The following is a 19093-nucleotide window of genomic DNA, read 5'->3' on the forward strand; positions in this document are numbered from 1 at the left end:
GTTCCTCCTCTTTTTTTTTTTCTTTTATAGTTTGCTTCTATTCTCTAAAAGAGGATCGAATACTAATTGATCAAGTACTTTTCTTATTGATGGCCTAAACACAAGAAGTGAGAGATATTGTTTCGTCTGAAAAGCAGTAAGTACAGAGGTACACATACATCCATCTTCAATAGTAGTATTATTCAGTACTTTTCGGTCCATTAAAGTTAATGGAATTTTCCCTAATAAAACCGAATCATCTCGAGACCATAATCGAAGTAGTTTAAGTGAATGTTTATTTAAAAAATGAAGAGGTAAACTATTCTTTGGACGTTCTGCTGTAAGATAGAGATCTCTAACCAAAGACTCATATGCGGCACTAATGTTTACTTGTTGATTTAGAGGATCTTCTAAAGCTTTCTTTGCGTTATAATATTCTAAAAATTGCATTATATTGGATGGCCAACGCAAAACAACTGTTTCATTAGAAGGTTCATCACTTTCTTTAAAATGATTAAAAATTCCAATCATAGCATGAATTTGTTGTGTATCTTCTAACATTTCACGAAGAAGAGGTTCAATCTTTCCAACATATAATTGAATATCTGGAATTCCCACAACACGTGGTAGTTTACCACGTATAAACTCTTGAGGAGTAGGAATAGAAGGTAAACGAAGCATTGATGAAGATACAACGCGTGGTTGTAATGGATTTTTATCTCCTGACTCAAAAGGTATTTGTACAATATACCCACAATGAGGACGAAGCGAATTAATTGGATTAGGTGTTCGAAGATATGTAATAATATCCGCATCTTCTATCTTTAAAGGAGACATTGTTTTTTCAATAAATGTTTTACAACCTGGAGATTCAAATGTAATGGCATATGTTTGTTCCTCTACTGCCCTGCAAGCCGCGAGAACCGCCCCAAGACTATGACCGGTGTAACTCACAAACCACTCTGGTGTTTCCCCTAAAGTTAAACCCAAATAAGAACGTACTTGTTTTGAAAATTGTTGGGCTAAACTAAATTGAATGGTTCGTTCATCAAAATAGGTCCAAACGCCTGTTCGCATACCTAATGCGTTTGTTGTCCCACGTTGAGCAATAATACAATGTCGGAGTTCGTGATTGACATAAGCCACTGCGAAATATCCCTCCTTATCCAAATTTAAATCCTTCGCACTTAAGAAAACAGTCCAAGCTGTGGGGAGTTTGGGTGTATTTGGATGTTCATACACATGCAAGGCGAGATGCGCGTATATACGATGGGAAACAATCGGCAAAGAAGGAATATCTTCAGAAGTGAGAAGAGGTCGTTTTTTTAATACCACATCAGGACCAGTGGTTGGATTTTTGCTTTGAGTGGATCCCATTGATTGATTTAATGAATACTAAAAAGGGGGAAAAAGAAAGAAAGAAAGAAAAAAAAAGAAAGATATCACCAAAAATACTGTTTTCCACTCTCTCTAAATCCAGAATTTCATTTTCACATGAAAAGAGCAAAAAAAAAAAAAAGTTTATATAGATATAAATAAAATACAACCTTAAAAAAATAAATAAATACATATATAGAATAAAATACTGATATCGATAATAATAATAATAAAGAATAGATAAAGAAAGAAAAAAAAAATAGAGATACCAATGTTAAAAAAAAAAAAAACTCAAATATTATTTAATTTCATCAACTTCCGCTTTGAATAACTTTATTCCACTCCTGTTGAGCGAGCGAGGTAAGGGCATCCGAGGCTCGCCAATGTCCCTTCACACGATAGAATGAAGGAACTCTTTCACTTTCATTTACCATTTTTAGTAAATGTGGTTTGGATAAACAATGACGTTGCTTCATAAAAGGCACCAGAGAAATATCCCCACCACCTCCACTACTCAACGGTAATGTAGTAGTCTTATTATTATTATTATTATTATTATTATTATTATTATTATTATTATTAAGATATGTACTATTTCCTTTTAATTGTTCAATCACACTTAAACGTGTACGTATCTTTAACAAAAGTGATGGATGAAGTAAAATAGGATTTGAATCTTTTGTTTCCATATTAAGAAACCTATTAGCTTCATTTACAAGAGATTCGTAATCTTTACTATCTAGTATGGGTTGAGTGGAAGCCCATTTTAATGCAATAACTAACCATTCTGCTTTTATGTGTTCTAACAGAATATGCGTATTAAATTCTCTTTTAAAACTTCTATAATAATTCATAAAACCAGGATGTTCAGATTCTTGTAAAATTCGAAGTAGTAAACCAGCATTTCTTAGAGAAAATCCATAATGAATGAGATCTCCTGTTACATTTGTAAAGTATGCTTCTATTTGTTTGCCAATTTCTTCTTCCCAACAAACACTACGACGACTATATACTAATTCCAAATATAACCATTCTTCTTTTGATAATTTAATAACACCTGATTCCCCAAGGGCATCTAATAATTTCCTAAAATTTTTTGCTCGACACTTTGCAAGAGCTTTCAGAGAAATAAAAATATCATCCGATGAAGGGGGAATAACTTGACGTTCATGAAGAAGAGTTTGTAAACACCAAATGGCTAACTCTTCATTACTTGTATCTCCTGCTAGTTTTGCAATACTTTGAACTACAGAGACGGTAGGAATATAAGATGGAAACTTCTCTCGAATTTGTTTAATCAATATAATACCTTTTTGGCTTTGTATAGAAATATGAAAAAATATAAAACACTGCTGTAAAAGTAAATCATCTAATAATGAATATGTTCCTGAAGTAAGATATGAAATAGCAAGTTCAATATAATGATTGGCAATATCCCATTCTTCACCTTTTACACAAGAACGTATCATACTTACTAAAAACTGTGGAGAGAACCAAATAGATTTCTTATCCTGCATATTATTTTCACAATAAGAAAAGAATTGTTTGTAAACAGCAGCTTCTCCTTTATCTTTTTCATGATATAAAACCAAACGTTTTGTTTTAGACCACCAAGGATCAAATAATAATAATATATTATTACTTGATAGTTTCAATAAATGAAAGGCTTCTAAAGAAATATTACGATATTCTGCGAGAATAGTTTTTCGTTCCTCCGCCTCTACTTCTACTCCATTTATAATAAATACTTCTTTTCTTATATTTTTCCCACGTGGACGAAAATGTTCATATTGAATAAAACACCTAGTACTATGCCAATAAATACGTAAAGCTAACAATATCTCAAAAGAAGATGAACCTTCTGTGAGAGTCGTCTTATCTAAACAAGACAAACACTTTTGTAAATACTCCGGCCTTAATGTTAACGCTGCAGCATTAATCACTACATCACTTAATAGTAATGGAGATAATTTACGACAGCTGAAAAATAATTCCGCACATCGTGTATAATAACCCGCTGCGTGTGCCAAACGACAGGCATCTTTACACAAACGTACTTTACGCGTATCACTACACTGAATAAGATCATCCAATACTTCTTTTAGTTTACTTGACTCTTGTTGAGATCCAGATAGTGAGAAGGATCGAATAGAGGCTTCTAACTGATCCATATCAATTGCCTTCACAACATAATGGCGTAGAGGCGATAAGAAGAATGGTGTTTGAAGTTGATATCGAATAACACTAGACAAGGTGAACATTGAAATGCATGCCAGTACATATATATATATATATATATATAATGTCAATAAGTAAGTTCCAAGTCTTTATTTTTTATTACCCCTTTTTTTTGTTTGTTTTTGTTTGTTTGAAGTGAAAAGGGAAACCCGCAGAGGGGAGGGAAGGAAAGAGAAGATTTAAAAAGAAAGAGATTTCAAAATAAAAAAAAAACTCTATTTTTCTTTTTCTTTCTTCTTTCTTTCCCCCTTTTAATTCTCTATTCTTGCAATCTCCATTAGAAACACTCCAGAAATATTTTCAAAACGCTCAAAATGAATAAAAAAAAAAAGCAGAAACAGAAGGATGAGATGTTTTTTTTTTTTTTTTCTGCTTTTAAGTACCAAACGACAACCAAAAGAAGAAGAACACCAACACAAACACCAAAATAATAATAATAATAATAATAATAATAATAATAATAATAATAATAATAATAATAATAATAATAATAATAATAATAAAAAGGAAACAACGCAAAAATAAATAAAAAAACAGAGTGACAACAACAGAGAAACAAATAAATAAGAACAGTCTGACTCAGGACTCATTTCTTCTTCTTTTGTTTCTATTTGATACTAGAGCATTCAATCGCCTCACCCTGTATCATATACACCACACATGAAGCAATATATATATATATATATATATATAATACGAAACAGAGAAATAAATAAATAAATAAATAAATAAATAAAAAGAAGTAATCACAGTTAAACAACTTCGCTAGGACTCTGTTCCGTGTCCACAAAAGCAGATGACTCCTTCTTCATTACTATTCTATGATAGTTTAGAATAGCACGAATACATTCAGCCTTTTTTAACCGTCGTCCTTCCCCTATTTTTTCCTTAACAAAAACAGAGAGCTCATTCACAGTGTAGTGATTCTGCAGTTCAAAATCCGTTATGCCTGCATCTTGTAATGACCGTCTTTTTTCCCTTAAGATTTCCTTTGGAATCACAGAAGGTCGTTCCCGCATGAACCTATCAATATTATCTGCTGTAAGATATTCTTCCTCACTTTCTTCTTCTTTTTCTTCTTCTTCCTTCCGTCTTTTCTTCATAGTGGATTCAATTGGGGATTCTTTCCCATCCTCGTTTTTGATTTCTTCTTCTTCTTCTATTTCTTCTTCCTCAACATCAATTATTTCATGACATTTTTCATATGCCTCTATAAGCCAATCCAGTAATGTATGTTTCTTTTTATCTCCCTTCTTCTCTTTACTCCCTTCTTCTTCTTTCTCCTCTTCTTCTTCTTTCACTTCCAAAGTGGATGGATAGGGAGGAGGAAAGACCACATCAATAATAAAATCCTCCACTGCATTTGGAAGTTCATCGGCTCTCGCCCGTGCGGAGTCTAACATGTCTGGTTGAACTCCACAGGAAAGCACCATCGCATCATTTTCTCTGGGAGTTCTCTTTTGCATCCAATCATCCAAGGCATCAATTAGAAATTGTTCCGTAATAGTGGTGGAACTACTTAAAAGACCAAAGACTTCTTTAATACGAATTAATGCCCATACTGGAAGTTCATTCTCTACAATATCCAGAAATGAAGTTAAGGAGGAGGGTTTAAGTAAACCTTGACAAAAGGATGAGGAAGCCTCATTGGGATCACCTATAAATTGTAATAAGATTTTTTGTTCCTCCTCCACTAAAAAGAGACGTTTAATATTAGCATGAAGGGAATGTAAACCATGAGTTAAAATCTTATGAATAACACTATCAGGACTAAATGTGCGATTCGCTTCAATGAAAACGCCATCATCGGTAATATCATTCTTTACCGAGAATGTTTGTAAACCAACGATATCCAAAAAGGCTAAGAGTCGAAATAATGGATTCTTCTTCCACTTTTCCGACATTCTTCCCTATATGATCGTATAATAATTATTTTTATTTTTTTTTAATACTCCCCCAGTACCTTATTGTGAGACCCCCTAGAGAAAACAATATTTCATTCAAAATAAAAAAAAAAAATAAAGAAAGAAAAATAAAGGGAGAGAAGTACTGTTTTATTTTTTCTTTTCTTATCTTATCCAAGTAGTCAATTTTTCGGTAAAACATAATAATCCCTCGTTTTTTTTTTATTTGTTTATTCTTCTTTTTGATTTTTTTTTTTTGTATTTTAAATAAATAATAATAATAAAAAAGAAATGGTTACACGCGCACAGAAACTGTATACATTTTTTCTCACCTCACTCTTCCGGTTTACTTACCTTTACAGTGGCTTTCTTCAATACCACAGCAACCACCTGATATCGACCGCCCAGTTTGTGAAGTACCACAATTCTTCTTTTCCGTTTACGAGCAATACGACGACTGTTATCTGTATGAACACCGTGTACATGATAGCGAAATGTCTGTGGCTGTGGAACGAGAACTTCTCCAGTTTCCACATCACGCAGAAGTGCATTATCCTGTGAACAAATAGAGGAAATATCAACAAATACTTTCTCTCCATTTTCCTTATCACCACTGTTATCTGTTGTTAAGAGGGATGTAGTGGTAGAAAAGACTGGAACATCCACTGTACTTCCCGCAATGGTCTCTACAGTGATGCTTGATATTCTACGCCTATCCTCTGTTAAGAGATCCATTGGTTCCTTCTCAGCTGTTTGCAAAGAATGAGGTGAGACTGCGCACACTTCACAGGACATGGTAGTATTAAGTAGAGGGAGTGTTTGCGCTACGAGTCCGAAAGTCTTCTCCACAATATGTGTCTTTCGCTGGCATTCCACACGCTGCGAAATAACCCGTGGAGCCACTTTCAACACAGAGACATCTATATATGGATTATTCATCCTTTAAGCATTCACACCCCACTTTGAACCCAATATATATATATATGTGTGTTTGTGTTTTTATAAAAAGGAAATAAGGGAGAGAACGAAAAAAAAAGTACAATACTTCATATTATAGAGCACCAATAATGAGAGAGGGAGACAACCAGGAGTTAAATAAGTACGGAAAAAACAAAGAAAAACAACAGTTGTATTAATATTAACCTAAAGGTCTGGTAATGACAATAGCAGTAGCATAAATAAAAATATATATATAAATATATACAGTAAGGGAAAAAAAAAGAAACATCAGAATTTCACCAAAACGGTACACTTTCGTAGCGCTCAGCGCCTGCCAAGTGTTTCATACTAAAAAGGGCAGAAAGAAATGCCTTACGCTGCGTTTTTCCCGACACGTAACCAAAGAAATAACTCACTATTCCCCCTACTGTAACTTTGTTTAAATCACGTATTTGTTCTAGCAATTCATCTCCAGCTGTAGACATTGGTATAGCCGCGGTTACTTCACCAAGATCACCGGATTGATTCTCCTGTAAATTTTTTTCCGCATGAAGCATAGCGGAGGTTCCACACAAGGCTGACCAAACACTATCATACCGTTGTTTGGCATTTGGATGATCAGATACTTCAGATACCGCCAACAAAACATGTAAAACCTCACGAAGTTGTAAATACTCACGAGCCACAACAGCTGCTCGTTTTAAACGTTTTTTCATCATTTGACGTTCCGCATTTAATGCTGTGAGATCACCCGATTGTACACTTAATGAAAGTGTAACAAAAAAACGTTTTGATATTGTTTTTCCACTTCCTGCAATTGTACGAAATACTGCCCAACCTTGATCATGTTCATCTTCTACAATGGTAGATCTCAAAAGATCTCGCACACTCTCTTGATCCATCACTTCCGTACACCACATACGTTTCTTAACGGCTTGCAGTGCTAATAAAAGTCCAGTAAGAGCAAAACGTGATTCTTCTCTATTAATAATATCAGAAAACATACGAAGATCTTCAATAACTTCCTCAGAACTGTCCGTTACCCACTGTAATAGACACTTTTGGGAAATAGTCCATCTAGACATCTCAAGAGAAAGTGTTGAACCATCACCATAATCTGTACCAAGATGTTTTTCTCCCCATGATGAGAAAAGTGTGATGGGAAGCGAATTTACAGCCGCATACATGCGCAGTAGGGATTCATTAAATAATGTCTTTCTTAACGTAGGTGGGTGTAGTAAACACACTCTCTCCGCAAAGTGTGTCCACAAGGCAAGATTATCAGGCATAGCAAAGGAATGAAAAAATCGGTTAAGTGTGCCAAGAAGAAGTATCTCCCGCACTGGTAAATATTCTGCTAAAAGTAAAAAGACATCATAGGGAAGATCCTGAAAAGTGGATTGCATGGGACTATCAATAGGAGGCGGTGCAGTACTCAGAAACTGCATTTCGGGCTCTTGCTGTACGGTATACAGCATTCCCTTTCAGAACAGTCCCCACACACAGAGAGAGAGAGAAATAAAGAAGAAAAAGAATAAGAAAGAAAAAATAAAGAATATGGTTTTTTTTTTTTTTTGATTAGGTCAGAAGTTGTTAAACAAGCGAAAAGGAATAAATAATAATAATAAAAAAAACAATAATCTATCTTACTCCATAAGCTATGAGAAGAATCAATCAATTGGTAGTACACTTACAACGTAAAAGATTGTATCCTCCCCTTTTCTTACCATTACAAAACCGCCCATAAGAGAATGAAAATCTGCCCATCACGAAAAGGCAGAATTTGTAATATCCATATTTATTAATTTCCACAATAGAATGTGAACCACACACCCAAGAATCGAATAAAAGATCAAATACCGGGAGATAATACCACTTAGAAAAGGGAAACTCACTGATCTAAACAAATGCCCATTATGTTAGAATCCTTGGAATACCTGAGTGTATTTCTATTAAAGAAAGACGATGAATACAATTCTGTTGATCTCAGACTCCTTCAATGTGCCAAGCGCATGGAAAAGCGCAATAAAAGCACCAGAATAAAAGTCTTTATAAAGATTTATAGACAATGCTCGGGAATAGATTGAGAGAAACCTGGAGTTTCATACTTATTTGATAGAGAGAGAGAGGGCGATATTGATAGATAATAAATACGCACCTGAGTGTATTTTCTATCAAAGAAAGATAATGAATACAATTCTGTTGATCTCAGACTCCTTCAATGTGCCAAACGCATGGAAAAGCGCAATAAAAGCACCAGAATAAAAGTCTTTATAAAGATTTATAGACACATTGCTGAGGAATCAACCATACACAATAGCCTTTTGAAAGTTAACCCTGTTTAAATAAACATTTTTGTATCTTTTCCCTTTTCTACATTGATAAGATGGAAAAAGAAAACAAGGAAAATAAGAATAAAAACAAAGAGAAGACACTTTCATAGTGTTAGTAATAACAGTAAAAGTAGCAGTATCAACATCAACATTAGAACAAGAACGAGAAGGAGGAGAACGATAGCAAGAAAGACTTTGCATATATAAATACTCAAGAGAGGAACAGATTGATAAAAGTTTGTATGCCAATGGGATGAAAAAAGATAATAATAATAATAAACAGAAAAAAAAACCCTTTAGAGTATGGGAATAATATCACAATGGACCAACATACCCAAACAAGGTATTAAAGTAGCCGTGCATGACTAACGTTGCTCACGAATCTCGTAGGTCCAGAAAGACAAACAGTCAATAATGAGAGCAACGAAGAGTCCTGCTTGTGGGGCATTAATAAACTCTTCCCGAGTAATCCTCAATGGTTCTGCTGTTGGGATAAGATCAAATGCCTCTTGTACAACAGTCTCACGTGAGGGGACTTCTAAACCAGCACCCACCAACTTACTATGCGTTTCCCGAAAAAAGTAATTGACATGAACAGGACTAAGAACTCCTTTTCCTTCAATGTCAAGTATATTCCAGAAAAATAAAGGTCGTTGACACTGTGGAAGGAACTCTACTGCGATGACAAAATCTACAAATTTTCGAAAATCAAGCTCAGAGCTTGCCATCATCACATTTGTTTCAAAGAAACGGTCAATGAATAATGATGAAAGAGGACCAATATTTGGTGGGAGTCCATCATCTATTACAGTTGGGAGACCTTTTTTATATCGTTTCATATTTTCTGCATTAAGAGTACCTTTATTACGTGTATCAAGAAGAAGAAACTTTTCATACAAATATGATGTAATAGAAGCACTAAACCAATTACGTGGTTGATCCTCTCGCATAAGTTGCAAACTCACCCATTCATCCATCACTGGACTTTGCAGTAAAGCATCAATACGAATACTACCCCGTGAACCAGGGTCTAATGCCCAAAATATTCGTCTACTTACCGTACAACAATAAAAAGGTAAAATATCTTCTGTAAGATCACGTAGTGCATCAACACGAGGTACTAAATCACGTACATAACTTTCCATTTCATCTTCTGTAAGTCTACCATCATTATTGGTATCCCACATTATTAATTCTGCCTCACATTTAACAAGGGAAACTTGTTTAGCAAATCGTTGGTAAATATGTGCAATTTCAACACCACCTGTTGGAGAACGTGGACATGAAAGGTATAGTTGCAGTGATGGACGTGGTTGCATTACAGATCCAATGTATAAAACATCTCCAAGAGGTGTTGTGTCATCTGGATACTCTTGTTGAGATGAAAAAACAGAAAGTTCTCGCTGTGGTGAGGCTCTAGGTGTTGACTCAAATCTTTGATCATGCCAGGACTTAAACTTGTTCAATATTTCTATGTATTCGCTAATTGTAATAGTCAATCGCGTTCTATCTGCACTTAACAAGGACCACAATTTGGCGTGCATTTCATCTAATTGTTCAATCTCTCTAAATCGCAAATTAAGTTCAAACGCTTTGCTTGTAACTCGCAGGAGTCTTAACGCTTCCTCTGCCGCTGGGTCACGCTTACGTAAATACATGGCAGGTATAAAAGGATTTTTACACTCACTCCACTTTTTTTGTGCGTCTACATTAATACGTGCCATTTCGTTTGCCCACGCAACCTCATCTGCGTTCTTCTGTGTTGACGCATCACCAGCAGCCCTACGAAAGGCATCAATAAGTGACCGTAATTTGGGACTGTTGTTGCCAGCCATTTAGCAACAGAAGGAACTAACAAAGAAAGGGTGCCTTTCACCCTATAAATAGATAGATAGATAGATAGATAGATAGATATATGTATATACATACCAGATAATGAGAGAAAAGAGAAAAAAAAAGAGAGAGAAGATAGAGAAAGCGAATAGGGTGAAATGAAAAGGTACCAATCGTCATATGAGGGGCAAACAACAATAACAACAAAAGAGTGATGTTGGCATGGAATGAACATACAAGGAAATTCAACATCAGCAAGAAAGAGAGACAACCTCAGTTTCACCACAAATATTCCGAGTCACCAACACACACACACACATACACACACACATACACGTCTGTTGGTCTCAGAGCACTACCCGCTTTAGGGAGCTGCTCCTACTCGCATACTCCTTGAGAACGTAATGTGTCTGTTCGGCACAGTTTCTATTTGTTTGCTCTCGAATGAAGAGCACCGTAACAAACACCAAAGGAATAAAAGTCCGCATGTACTCCCGCCTGTATTCATTCTTTGCCTTTTCCCGCTCAACTAGAATGGCATCAAAGCGCTGCTGGGCACTCTGCACCGCCTCCCTGGACGCACTGCAGTACTCCTCGAGATCACGGATGTAGCGATCAATGCAGTCGCCGTAGGAGGAGGTCCCACACACCGGCGCTGCGTGATGGCCCTGCAGTGAAGAGGCGGCCGCACTTTTGGCCTGCACGCCGTCCAGCCCCACAGCAGCAGCAGCAGACGACGACGACGATGATGGTGATGATGATGGGTCTTCCGAGCGAGAGAAAATCCTCCTGCGGAGAAGCGCAAACAACCTTCTCTGCATGAGCTGTACACGCAGACACCTATCTCTACTCTCCAAGCCAAGCAGTGACTTCCCAAACACACCCTACTTCCCTAAGAGAGAGAGAGAGAAACAACAACAACAATGCAGTAAAAAAAAAAAGAAGAGATGAAAGAAAGAGTGAAATATTTAGATATACAAAAACTGGATCAAAAGTTATGGCAAATGTGATTTCCCCGACATTCTCTCTCTCTTTCCGTATCTGCATGTATATAAATCATATATGATATGAATTTGAAAGGTAAACACAGAGGGTCAATGGTTAAAGGATCAGTTTCATTAACGGTAAACATAGCTCATCTTTTCGCTTCAGAAAAATAGATGCGTGTTTGTTTTTTGAGACATCATATTTGTAAACAAGAGAACACCACATTGGGAGAAATAAAGATGTAAATGTCTGTGCATATACATAGATACAGAGCAATAAGAGGAAGCTACAACCAACCACATCCGTATTGATTTTAATAATTCGATTCAAAGGTAAACACAGAGGGTCGATGGTTAAAGGATCAGTTCTATTAACAGTAAACATAGCTCATCTTTTCGCTTCAGAAAAATAGATGCGTGTTTGTTTTTTTGAGACATCATATTTGTAAACAAGAGAACACCACATTGGGAGAAATAAAGATGTAAATGTCTGTGCATATATATATAGATACAGAGCAATAAGAGGAAGCTACAAAAACCAATGACACATCCGTATTGATTTTAATAATTCGATTCAAAGGTAAACACAGAGGGTCGATGGTTAAAGGATCAGTTTTATTAACAGTAAACATAGCTCATCTTTTCGCTTCAGAAAAATAGATGCGTGTTTGTTTTTTGAGACATCATATTTGTAAACAAGAGAACACCACATTGGGAGAAATAAAGATGTAAATGTCTGTGCATATATATATAGATACAGAGCAATAAGAGGAAGCTACGAAAACCAATGACACATCCGTATTGAATTTGATAGTGAGACTAAGGGGAAGTGGTAAGCGAATACGTCCTACACAAGAAAAATCAACCAAAATAAAAATAAAAACAATAAAAAAAAAAAGAGAAATCTTGCAATGGTGAGCATTAATGGGATGAAGACATTGAGCGTGAGGAACGGCTGTTCCCTTTCTTCCTCATTCTTGTTCATATCCCTATTACTCATCCGCAAGTCCTTCTCTCCCTTTTAGATACCGGGTTCAAACCCAGCCCAGAGGTACACTCACACCGACAGTGGATAGAACCTGCACTCCGGTAGAAACATCATCACAGCTCTCGTAAGTGATCTTCTTCCTTTTCTTCACACTGCATGACCAGTGTTGTGGAGAGTTGTGTGATGCGCACCTCCACAGACTCCGTCGACGCACCCACTCGCTTGATGGGTTCACCATCGCACTGCAGGGCGTGGCTTGCAGGTGCAATGATGTGCACATCGTGTCCCTGTGCAATTTTTCTCGCATTCCGCACACCTGTGTGCACACCAGCGGCATGCCAAACACCATAAAGGACACTGATCTCTACCATTCCATCAGCCACACTGGGCCGTGCAAATCGAGCCCGTTCATCTTTCCACAAAACCGCACCACCGGCGTATGTAGTTACATTGGCAACCACAAGTGCCTTGGCGCCGCTGGGAATGGGAACAGAAACACCATCGACTTGTAAATGCATGCGGTGTTTGGGAAGTGGATCGGAGGTGCACATGGTGGTACAACCAAAGCAACCATACCAGATCTTGTTTACAGAGCGTTGTTGACAGAGTTCTGGATGATCATCTCGAAAGGTACTAAATTGGGAAACAATGGCGGCATCAAATCCTATTGAAAAGTAATTTAACATGGCATATCGTTGGACAGGGTTCTCTTCATTCGTGGAATAATTGTTTTGTTGTTCCTCATTCACCATTTTCTCATCACGAGTAAGAGGTGAGGCTGTCTTTTGTATTACCACGGACCATCTGTCCATTTTTACCTTCTTTGAGGCCTGTATGAGACTGAGACGTTTTTTAAACTTTTCCTCTGGTTGTGTTATTGGCTTTACATATCCCCCACCAAACCCGAGTGTACGACTGAGATCATTCCCTGTTCCCATTGGTATTACAGCTGCAAATCCAGAATCATTTGGTATTTTGTTTTCCTTGCGGAGATCATCCATGATATCTAATGCAAGTGATACGGTACCATCACCGCCAGCCACAATAACAATTGCTGGCTTTTGTTGAGTGAGAAACTCCTTTGCTTCTTCTATCGCAGGTCCTCCAGTAGGGAATAGATCAAATACATTCTCTTTACCAAGATTGGCTATCAGCTGTTTGTGTACAAAATCCGCCGCCGCCCGTTCTCCACTATTTGTGTTGATGAGAGCCACGGTTACTCCGTTTGTACTTTTTTCTTCTGGAATGAAATGATCATCCACGAGCATTTTGGGGAGATTTGCAGTTAATGGTTTTTATTTAAAATATAATACCGAATCCGTGTTCTATATTCACTTTTTTTTTTTTTCTAATCTCTTCAAATGAAGAACACCAGAGCACTACTGGAAACAGGAAATAGAAAAAATAAATAAATAAAAACTAAACAATACCTACAAAAAAAAAAGAAAATAAAAAAGAAAAACGTAGAAACATACGAAGTCAGCACAAAAAAAGAAAAAAAAAAACATAAGCACCAAATCATTCATAAAAAAACTCATATATATATGTTTTATAAATAAATTTATCGAGTTAGCAAATTTCTCTTGTACCAGGATTCAATATGATCTAAAAAGGAATTAATTATGATAAGTTTTTTTTTTTCTTCTTCTTCTTCCTAGTTACCATATTGTCTGTGCATAATGATTCTTATCTCATGCTTCCAGTACTTTGATCGGATAGAATCTTTATCAACCAAGTTTCTGGCTAATTGCATTGCCTGCAGTTCCGACTCCAGAAAAAACTTTACACATCCCTCTATTGGTTTCTGAATTAATTGTGCCGTTACAGCAGCAATTCCCTCAATATACGTATTGGAAGGTAATAATTTGTGAATTTGATTCCTTTCTTCTTCTGTGAAATAACAACACCATATTTGTTCTAGCATCACAAAGAGAGAATGATAGATCGCTGCATACACCTGATGAAGATTATCAATAAGAAATTGAGAAAAAGTAGAGTGAAGAATATTTACCGTTTCCTCATCTCGTGCAGCTGTTCTAATGTAAAGTTTATCTACACGAGGAACTACAACTTCTTGTAGCACCAATAACTGTTGCTGAAGCAATGAGAAACTATTTAAATAATCTTCCCAAGAAACATGTTTTTTTAAAGAAAGATAATGAGAAGACAAAGGTTTTGAACCTATAATAGGACCTTCATCATTAAGATAATGATATCCCGTTTCTTCTGATATCGCATTACTTAAAAGAAGACGAAGAGATGTTGCTTGATAAATTACTGTGATGGATCGGGCATGAACAAAGGATGACTCATTGCTTGGATTATAAACACACCACTGTAGGGCAAAGTGTAGTTCCTCTCCACAGAGATAGTGTAATACTTCCTTTAACTCCTGAATAGAAACGGATGAACTCGTTTGCATTAATGTATAAATAAGGTCATGGTTAAAAAGAGAAAACCGATGACACCATGCTGAGTTATTGAGGCAATCACTTTTTATAAGGTTTGCCGTATATAATAATTCCTCATTTAATGCACAAGGTGGTACAGTGGGTGTTAAAGAGAGTTGTTCCCATTCTTCTTTTACGGCAAAATTTTCAAAAAATTTATTAACATTATTACCTGTACTCTTAATAAATCCAAATGGTAGTTGCCTTAATGCTTCCCATGATGGGGGACTAACAAGGAAAGAAAATGCACGAATAAACCACGCTCGATGTAACCAAACGTGATAATTCTTACCATCCATTTCCAATGCCAATCCAGAGATAATTCGTTCATCAATTTGACTGAATTCCATATTATGATGAGTGCGTAAAAACTGACTAAAACTATCCATGGAAGCGAGCACAGTTGAGCATAAGGATGGTTCTATCTGTTTAAGAGTAACTTCCAGCATCTCTCGTCGATGATGCCAGACCTGAAAGTTTTTCTGATACCTTAAATTAAAACACTTCACAGCATTTAATTCCCAACAAACGGCTCGCCAGTTACTGAAAATTCCATTCGTAGATTCCAAGTCTTTACGCGATGGTAACCATTCTGATGCGACAGCATTTACATTCTGAGGAATTTTTTGATTTTTTCTTTCCATATCTGAGATGAGAACATCCAATGTTGAATTCAAAAGGCGATTCGACTGCAGAATAACATCACGACGTTCCTTCCATACTGTATAGTGAGTGGGAATACCATTAAGTACAAAAGCGGTTAATAAAAACCATTCTGGTGAGGAAGGTGAACGAATTCCTGAGAAGGTTGCGCTCATTGTTCGATAAAGACCCATCACTTTATTAGATGATTTTGGCTCAACAGTTGGCTCATCACCTTTGAGTATGGCGATGGAAGGTTCTTCTGTAATATCAACATTCTCCAACAAATCCTGAATAACTCGGACTGCATAGAGAAGTAGTAATCTAGGATCCTCACTATCAGAAGAATCAGATGATGTTGATGAGGATGAGGAAGATGATGGTATCGTACGAAATGAGGATGAGGATGCTGTGGATGGTTCTCTCTCTTTCATTTTAGGTGATGACTGTCTTCTACTACTCTTCAGTTTAGGTCCTGAGATGGGTGACCGTGTAATCCGGATAATGATTGTGTATACAATACTGTCCTTATTCTTATATATTTAATGTTTTTTTTCCTTACTTTATTGGGTAACACCAATAAAGAATAAAAAGAAAGAAAGAGAAGTTTAGATATATATATATGGTAAGCAAACAACAGTTTATCAAAAAAAAAAAAATCATTTTTTTTTTTTTGTCCTTTCAGTAGTTTAATGAATTCTCTTGTGCAGGAACGATAGTAAGGAAAGAGGGACAGGCAATCGATCTCTTCCAACCACTAACTGCTTTTGATTTCCTACTCCCATTAGGGTTTTTTTTTTTCTCTTTCTTTTTTTTTTTCCTTCAAAAATAAAAATGTGCCCCCCTGGCATTTCCCTTGCCTTCATTTAGCGCGAAGTTTATCGCACTACAGTACCGCATTAGATAAGTGTAGGTAATTATATTAAGTAAAATAATGCGTAGGAATCAAGATGATGTTTGAGCGGCATATACAAAACAAAAACAAAAGATTGTGTGTCCCTACATCTGGTCACTTTTTTTTTTTTTTTTTTCTCTCCCCATTGCATTTGCTACACTTCATAAATTTTATTTCTTCCTTATCCATTGTTTACTTTTGTCTTTTACCCATTATAAATGAGGAATATGATGAGAAAGCCTTTTTTTCCTTTTTTTTTTCGATTACCGGTTATTGCGGTATCAATCCCTTTTTTTTTCCTTTTTTTTTCTCATGCATCACACAGATACACCTTTATTTCTTTTCTTCCTATCTCTTCTTGCTATGGCTTTTGTCTCTGCAAATAAACAAACATATATATATATATATATATATACACATATATATGTATATTTATATTGATTTGATCGTATAAGTTTTTCTTTTTTTCGTCATAAATGGTATTGGGAATAATCATCTTGGCTTATTTTCTCTTTTTTCCTTTACCTCATGGATAAAACATAACCTATTCCACTCCCTTCTCTATAAACTTTCCTCTTTCTTCCCCTATATACATACTTGTACTTTCACAAGCACACACACAGACAAATAAGTATATAAAGGGATAGAAACAGGAGAAAAAAAAGAGAAGGAAAGTTTTTTCTTTTCTTATATTTTCACTTTATTGAAATCTATTTTTTTTCTTTTTTTTATTTTCGTTCACTTACGACACTTCACAGAAGTTTGGCAAAGAAGTCGTTACCCTTATCATCTACAACAATAAAGGCTGGGAAGTCCACCACCTCAATGCGCCATACCGCCTCCATTCCCAATTCAGGGTACTCCAAAACCTCCACCTTCTTAATATTGTTCTGAGCAAGAATAGCAGCAGGACCGCCAATACTGCCAAGATAGAAACCACCATACTTCTTGCAAGCCTCAGTGACCACCTTGGAACGGTTTCCTTTTGCCAACGTAATAAAACTTCCACCTGCTGCCATGAATGGTTCAACATAGGAGTCCATACGTCCTGCTGTAGTGGGTCCAAATGAACCAGATGCCATTCCCGCTGGTGTCTTTGCTGGACCAGCATAATACACTGGATGATCCTTCATATATTGTGGAAGTGGTTCATTATTATTAAGACGTTCCATAATCTTTGCGTGTGCAATATCGCGAGCTACAATGACAGTACCACTAAGACTCAGACAAGTAGTGACAGGATGTTGACTGAGTAGTTTTCGAATTTCACTCATTGGTTGATTCAAATCAACTTTCACCACATTGCTTGTAAGAGAGGAAAGTGGAACTTCCGGCAAATACTGGGCCGGATCGGTTACAAGTTGCTCAAGGAATAAACCATCTTTTGTGATCTTTGCAAGAATTTGACGATCTGCACTGCAAGATACAGCAAGAGCAACAGGACAGGATGCACCGTGTCGTGGTAGACGAATAACACGAGCTTGATGAGCAAAATATTTACCACCAAATTGAGCTCCAATACCAGATTTACGGGCAATATCCATTACAATTTCTTCCCACTCAAGATCACGGAAGGCACGACCATATTTGTTACCTGTTGTGGGTAAAGAATCATAGTAGCGACAACTGGCGAGTTTTACTGTTTTCATTGTCATTTCAGCACTTGTACCACCAATCACAAGAGCCATATGATATGGAGGACATGCTGCCGTACCAAGAGTCTTGAGTTTTTCTTCAATAAATGCTCGAAGGGATTTGGGGTTTAAAAGAGCCTTGGTTTGTTGGTAAAGGAAGGCTTTATTTGCGCTACCACCTCCTTTCGCAATAAAGAGGAAGTGGTATTCATTACCTGGTTTTGCCAGTAAATCCATTTGAGCTGGTAAATTATCACCTGTATTTGCTTCCTTAAACATATCAAGTGCAGCAGTTTGACTGTAGCGCAGATATCGTTTAGTGTAACAGTCCCAAATACCCTTAGAGAGGTACTTTTCATCTTCTCCACCCGTCCAACACAATTCTCCACGTTTTCCAAGTACAATAGCCGTTCCTGTATCTTGACAAGCGGGAAGTACACGACCGGCGGCAACGCAGGCATTCTGCAGAAGTGTGTGTGCCACGAAGCGGTCATTATCGCTGGACTCGGGGTCATCGAGAATACGGCGCCATCCGGAGAGATGATCTTTGCGGAAGAAGTGATGAACGTCTGTGAAGGCCTGCCGGGCGAGTACGCTGAGTGCCTCGGGATCGACCTGCAGGACTTTCCGGCCCAGCACCTCCACGGTCTTCACGTAATCGCCTGGGAGTTTGTAGTACTCGGTGGCATCGTGGTGTGGGTCGCTGGGCTGAAAGATGGGCTCGTAGTGGAACTGCAGAGATGCCGACGATGTGTCCTCCATGTCAGGGGCACCGTGGCAGCCATTGGCCATATCACACTTATCACACATACTCATTTTGCTTTTCTTCTTTTTCTTTTTCTTCTTCTTTGGGGGTATGCTTAAACCTTGATTTGATTTCTTTTTTTTTTTTTTT

General features: G+C 36.9%; 10 protein-coding genes across 10 annotated transcripts; all 10 read right to left on the reverse strand.

The window, feature by feature from the left end:
- Positions 1-24: 24 nt before the first annotated feature.
- On the reverse strand, positions 25-1356 carry TM35_000093070 (uncharacterized protein; the record flags this gene model as incomplete). The annotated part of the gene is made up of 1 exon (XM_029024546.1): positions 25-1356. One exon carries the CDS (start codon positions 1354-1356, stop codon positions 25-27), a length of 1332 nt encoding a protein of 443 aa, XP_028884323.1.
- Positions 1357-1667: 311 nt separating this feature from the next.
- Positions 1668-3617, reverse strand: TM35_000093080 (uncharacterized protein; the record flags this gene model as incomplete). Its single annotated transcript, XM_029024547.1, has 1 exon — positions 1668-3617. The coding sequence occupies one exon, from the start codon at positions 3615-3617 to the stop codon at positions 1668-1670; it is 1950 nt and encodes a 649-aa protein (XP_028884324.1).
- A 729-nt stretch (positions 3618-4346) lies between these two features.
- On the reverse strand, positions 4347-5498 carry TM35_000093090 (uncharacterized protein; the record flags this gene model as incomplete). Its single annotated transcript, XM_029024548.1, has 1 exon — positions 4347-5498. One exon carries the CDS (start codon positions 5496-5498, stop codon positions 4347-4349), a length of 1152 nt encoding a protein of 383 aa, XP_028884325.1.
- Positions 5499-5831: 333 nt separating this feature from the next.
- On the reverse strand, positions 5832-6437 carry TM35_000093100 (uncharacterized protein; the record flags this gene model as incomplete). Its single annotated transcript, XM_029024549.1, has 1 exon — positions 5832-6437. One exon carries the CDS (start codon positions 6435-6437, stop codon positions 5832-5834), a length of 606 nt encoding a protein of 201 aa, XP_028884326.1.
- Positions 6438-6733: 296 nt separating this feature from the next.
- TM35_000093110 (uncharacterized protein) lies at positions 6734-7915 on the reverse strand (the record flags this gene model as incomplete). The annotated part of the gene is made up of 1 exon (XM_029024550.1): positions 6734-7915. The coding sequence occupies one exon, from the start codon at positions 7913-7915 to the stop codon at positions 6734-6736; it is 1182 nt and encodes a 393-aa protein (XP_028884327.1).
- Positions 7916-9135: 1220 nt separating this feature from the next.
- On the reverse strand, positions 9136-10605 carry TM35_000093120 (protein phosphatase 2 (formerly 2A), regulatory subunit B; the record flags this gene model as incomplete). The annotated part of the gene is made up of 1 exon (XM_029024551.1): positions 9136-10605. One exon carries the CDS (start codon positions 10603-10605, stop codon positions 9136-9138), a length of 1470 nt encoding a protein of 489 aa, XP_028884328.1.
- Positions 10606-10950: 345 nt separating this feature from the next.
- On the reverse strand, positions 10951-11424 carry TM35_000093130 (uncharacterized protein; the record flags this gene model as incomplete). Its single annotated transcript, XM_029024552.1, has 1 exon — positions 10951-11424. One exon carries the CDS (start codon positions 11422-11424, stop codon positions 10951-10953), a length of 474 nt encoding a protein of 157 aa, XP_028884329.1.
- Positions 11425-12690: 1266 nt separating this feature from the next.
- TM35_000093140 (diacylglycerol kinase-like protein) lies at positions 12691-13845 on the reverse strand (the record flags this gene model as incomplete). Its single annotated transcript, XM_029024553.1, has 1 exon — positions 12691-13845. One exon carries the CDS (start codon positions 13843-13845, stop codon positions 12691-12693), a length of 1155 nt encoding a protein of 384 aa, XP_028884330.1.
- A 386-nt stretch (positions 13846-14231) lies between these two features.
- On the reverse strand, positions 14232-16103 carry TM35_000093150 (protein farnesyltransferase alpha subunit; the record flags this gene model as incomplete). The annotated part of the gene is made up of 1 exon (XM_029024554.1): positions 14232-16103. One exon carries the CDS (start codon positions 16101-16103, stop codon positions 14232-14234), a length of 1872 nt encoding a protein of 623 aa, XP_028884331.1.
- A 1213-nt stretch (positions 16104-17316) lies between these two features.
- On the reverse strand, positions 17317-18990 carry TM35_000093160 (fumarate hydratase; the record flags this gene model as incomplete). Its single annotated transcript, XM_029024555.1, has 1 exon — positions 17317-18990. The coding sequence occupies one exon, from the start codon at positions 18988-18990 to the stop codon at positions 17317-17319; it is 1674 nt and encodes a 557-aa protein (XP_028884332.1).
- Between the last annotated feature and the right edge of the window lie 103 nt (positions 18991-19093).

Source organism: Trypanosoma theileri (genome assembly GCF_002087225.1).
Source record: "Trypanosoma theileri isolate Edinburgh chromosome Unknown TM35_Tth_9_V1, whole genome shotgun sequence".
Taxonomy (NCBI): Eukaryota; Euglenozoa; class Kinetoplastea; order Trypanosomatida; family Trypanosomatidae; genus Trypanosoma; species Trypanosoma theileri.